This window comes from Palaemon carinicauda, chromosome 9 (assembly GCF_036898095.1).
Source record: "Palaemon carinicauda isolate YSFRI2023 chromosome 9, ASM3689809v2, whole genome shotgun sequence".
In the NCBI taxonomy this organism is placed as follows: Eukaryota; Metazoa; Arthropoda; class Malacostraca; order Decapoda; family Palaemonidae; genus Palaemon; species Palaemon carinicauda.
The window spans coordinates 71,642,584-71,647,034 of record NC_090733.1 but is presented as its reverse complement, the minus strand read 5'-3'; the positions used below and the strand labels follow the sequence as shown (position 1 = coordinate 71,647,034).

Below are 4,451 nucleotides of genomic sequence, written 5' to 3'. Positions count from 1 at the left end.
TGTGCGGTCAAGTCAGAACCCGTTTCCAAGGAGGAAACAGAGCCGAAGGAGGTCATCGTGTTTGACCATGCAAAGGCTCAATCACTGCTAGCTGGTTGCTTGAAGGACAAGGGCTACACCAACTCTAAGGTGCCGGCCCTTAGCAAGAAACACCAGTCCTTTCTTGCTCCAAGTACTATGGTCTTCCCCTTCGCGGAGAAGTCCCTCCTGGCAGTGCTTAAGGCGGTGGAGGAGGGGAAACCTTGCCCTACATTGGAGGAATGTAGGCCCCTCTCCCTCACCTTTTCCCTGACGACAAGAACTGGAAGGACATCCAGTTAACTTTCTCCGTGGGAATGTTGGAGGCCGACATCGCTGGACGTCGGTTCAGTGAGAACCTCCCCAAACTATCAGAATATCTCCTTCGTCGGGAGCATGATGCGAAAGAGAGACTGGCCGCCTCTCTCTCCCTCCAAGTGATCATGGAGACAATGGCTGGGGAACATAGGACCCCAGGTGTATTCATGGTCCTAGCCAAGACCCACTTGGCAACCCTGACGAAGGATTTCTATAGCTTCGTCAGAGCACGGAGGGCCTGCAGAGAGTTTGTGTTCGCGTCGGCCACGGTCAAACACGAACCGAGGAAGCTGATTTCCTCCAATATTTGGGGAAAGGATCTCTACCCAATGACTTGGTCAAGGAAATCGTCAACAGGGCCGCCACGGAGAACAAGAACCTTCTCCAAAAGTGGGGCATGTCGTCGAAAAGGAAGTCTTCTCCGGATGAAGGGCCCCAACCGAAGAAGAAGTCCAAGAGACCAAGGCCACAGCCTCGACAGGCAAAACATCAGCTTCCCGTGGCCGCAGCTCCCCAGTTGGTGGCACAGCCCCAACAGACCTTCCAACTGGTACCCCAGCCAGTGGTGACTCAGTCACCAGTCTTCATGCCTGCCTTTTGTGCCATAGATAGAGGCTCCGGAAGAGACTCCAATAGACTTCCCTCCAAAGGGAGAGGAGGCAGGGGAGCAAGCGGTCGAGGAGGCAAGCCCTCCGGAAACCAGAAGCAATGAGATGCTTCCGGTGGGAGGAAGACTCCGTCTCTTCCGGGATCGTTGGACCTTTGATTCCTGGGCTCACAGCATCATCAAGAACAGACTAGGCTGGAGCTGGAGGACACACCACCAGCTTTCCCCCGATTCTTCCAACACTCCACCCCTGTCCTGGAAGAATACTTACAAGAACTCTTGAACAAAAAGGTGATCAAGAGGGCAAAGTCCATCAGGTTCCAAGGAAGACTATTCTGTGTTCCCGAGAAGGAATCCGACAAACTCAGTCATTCTGGACTTGTCCCCTCTCAATAAGTTCATTGTGAACAACAATTTCAAGATGCTGACCCTTCAGCACATACGAGCCCTATTGCCTCAAAAGGCATACAGTCTCGATAGACATGGCGGACGCCTACTGGCACATTCCAATGAATTGCCAGACCTCCTCCTACCTAGGATTCAGGCTTCATAGAAGACAGTACATCTTCAGAGCCATGCCCTTCGGGCTACTCATAGCCCCAAGGATCTTCACAAAGCTTGCAGAGACAATCGTTCAACTACGCCTACAAGGCGTCCAGGTGATGGCTTACCTGGACGATTGGCTGGTGTGGGCAGCATCAGAAGAGGAATGCCTGCAAGCTTCCAAGAAGGTGATCCAATTCCTGGAATATCTAGGTTTCAAAATAAACACCAAAAAGTCTCGACTATCTCCAGCTCAGAAGTTCCAATGGCTAGGCATACATTGGGACCTCCAGTCTTTCCATTCCGCTAAAAAAAAGGAAGGAAATAGCAAGGTCTGTCAAGAGACTTCTCAAGTCCAAACGGATTTCAAGACGACAACAGGAACGAGTGCTCTGCTCCCTCCAGTTCGCTTCAGTGACAGACCCAGTGCTAAGAGCACAGCTAAAAGATGCATCGGGAGTCTGGAGAAGATACGCATCAAACGCTTGAAGAGATCTCAAGAGACCTCTACCGTCTCGGCTACGATTACTCCTCAAGCCATGGTTGAAGGCTAAGAAATTCAGGAGATCGGTCCCTCTGCAACTACCTCCACCCTCGGTCGTCATCCATACGGAAGTATCGCTAGAAGGATGGGCGGGGGGGGGGGGGGGGGGGGGGGTTCACTCCCATCAACTTTGAGTTCAAGGAACGTGGTCTCCTCAATTCAAGACTTTTCACATCAATATCTTGGAGGCCATGGCAGTCTTTCTCGCATTTGAAGAGGGTGTCCCAACGTCCCTCAGTCCACATCCAACTGACTTTGGACAGCGACGTAGTGGTCAGAAGTCTGAATCGTCAGGGCTCAAGATCGCCCCAACTCAACCAAGTGTTGTTGCCCATCTTCCTTCAGGCGGAGAAGAAAAGATGGCATCTCAGCAGGTCACCTTCAAGGATTCCGCAACGTGACGGCGGATGCTCTATCCAGAACAGCTCCGATAGTCAGAATGGTCCCTAGACGCAGACTCCTTCTCCTTCATCTCTCACCGAGTCCAGGAACTACAGATCGACCTCTTCGCAACGAGCGACAACAAGAAACTTCCTCGCTACGTGGCCCCATATGAGGACCCTCGAGCGGAAACGGTGGACGCCATGTCCCTGGATTGAAACAAAGATTTACCTGTTCCCTCAACCCAACCTTCTGGTGAGATCCTTTCAATTAATAGCGGCCCAAGTGGCTCCCAAGTGGCCCCGGAGCAACTGGTTTCCATTGATCCTGGAATTACAACCGCAGCTAATTCCCCTGCCTGACCCAGTTCTGTCCCAATAAGTTCAGAAGTTGACCGTCTTCGCTTCATCACAGAAAACCCGAGACCTTCATCTCATGATTTTCTCTCCCTAGCCGTCAAGAAGAGGTTTGGGATCTCGAAAGAAAGCTTAGACTTCTTAGAGGAATATAAAACAAAATCTACCAGAAGGCAATATGAGCCATCTTGGAAGAAAGGGGTGGTCTTTGTTAAGGCGAGAAATCCTACAGAAATATCGATAGATTTCTGCTTGTCCTTCTTCATTCACCTTCATGGACAAGGCTTAGCGGCCAACAAGATTTCCACATGCAAATCGGCCCTGAAAAGACCCTTACTATACGCCTTTCAAATAGACCTGTCCAGCAAAATCTTCAACAAGTTGCCGAAGGCATGCGCTAGACTCAGACCTGCAGCCCCCTCCGAGACCTATTTCCTGGTCTCTTGACAAGGTGCTACATTTTGCCTCTGGTTTGGACAATGAGACTTGCCCTCTGAAAGATTTGACTTAGAAAGTGATTTTCTTGTTTGCTCTAGCCTCAGGGGCTAGAGTCAGTGAAATTGTGGCATTGTCAATGGAAGAAGGCCAGATTCAGTTCGCAGAAACTGGCGAACTCACCCTTTTTCCTGACCCAACGTTTCTCGCCAAGAACGAGCTACCCACTAAGAGATGGGGTCCCTGGAGAATCTGCCCTCTGAAGGAAGATATTTCCCTGTGTCCAGTGGAGAGTCTAAAGGTCTTATCTTCGAAGAACTTCAGACTTCGGTGGAGGACAGCTCTTTAAAGGAGAAACATTACCAAGTGGCCTCCTTAAATCATTCACTGTCTGATAAGATATCTTAGCTCAGATCGATGTCATAAAAATCATAGGTAATGGCGCGGAGTGTGTGCGTTTTGCTTATTGCGAAAGGATCAATTTATTTTTGCCATTAACTTGTTACACGATTACGTCATCAGGAGACACTGTATATAGCCTGCGTAATCAGTATATAGTAATGGTGCATGTATGCATAATGCAGAACTGCATCATTAAAGGCATTAAAATACTCCACCTTGATTTATTTATGAACAGATTATGCATATACTGAAACAAATCGAGTTTAAAAGAAAATAACTTTCACTTAAGGAGTAACTTAATAACTAATCGTAGATGGACCCAGAGAAGGATAATGAACGGGATATCATAGTTTTTCAAACAAACTATATTTACGAACGTAACCAATTTTATTGTCTTTATACATGTCAACATGTACAATATGCACAATGCTAAATATGAATAAGTAAATAGTCAAAATAATTCAAACATATTATCTTTAGACATGTTTCGTTCATGCAATTACATTTAGGCCTACCACTTGTGAATTGTGATATGGCCTATCTATGAACACATTTGTATCTAACAACTCACTCTACAATCTTAGTTGACGCAGAAATCTTGCCTAATTTACCTAAAAACAGGATGTCATTAATAAGTTTTTGTGCATAAATTCTGTTCTCCCCAGACATTTGTCTGAGGACATTAGCAATTACAACACCTAAAGGAATACACTCATCATTATTAATCATATCCTCGGATGATGTTAGTGTTTTCAGCTGATGGAGAGCTTCCTGTAATACATCATCAGGGGCACAAGGCGTTTTGGTTGCTCGCTTTCTGATCGTTGAAGAAGGGGCAGTTGCAAGT

At 47.5% G+C, this 4,451-nt stretch overlaps 1 protein-coding gene across 1 annotated transcript in view; it reads left to right on the top strand.

The window, feature by feature from the left end:
- The first annotated feature begins 2,221 nt into the window (after positions 1–2,221).
- The window catches only part of LOC137646478 (putative nuclease HARBI1), a 3,256-nt gene continuing 1,026 nt past the window's right edge, over positions 2,222–4,451 (top strand). The window contains exon 1 of the mRNA XM_068379584.1: positions 2,222–2,404. Within this exon, the coding sequence (XP_068235685.1) occupies positions 2,222–2,404 (183 nt within the window). The remainder of the gene's footprint in view (positions 2,405–4,451) is intronic.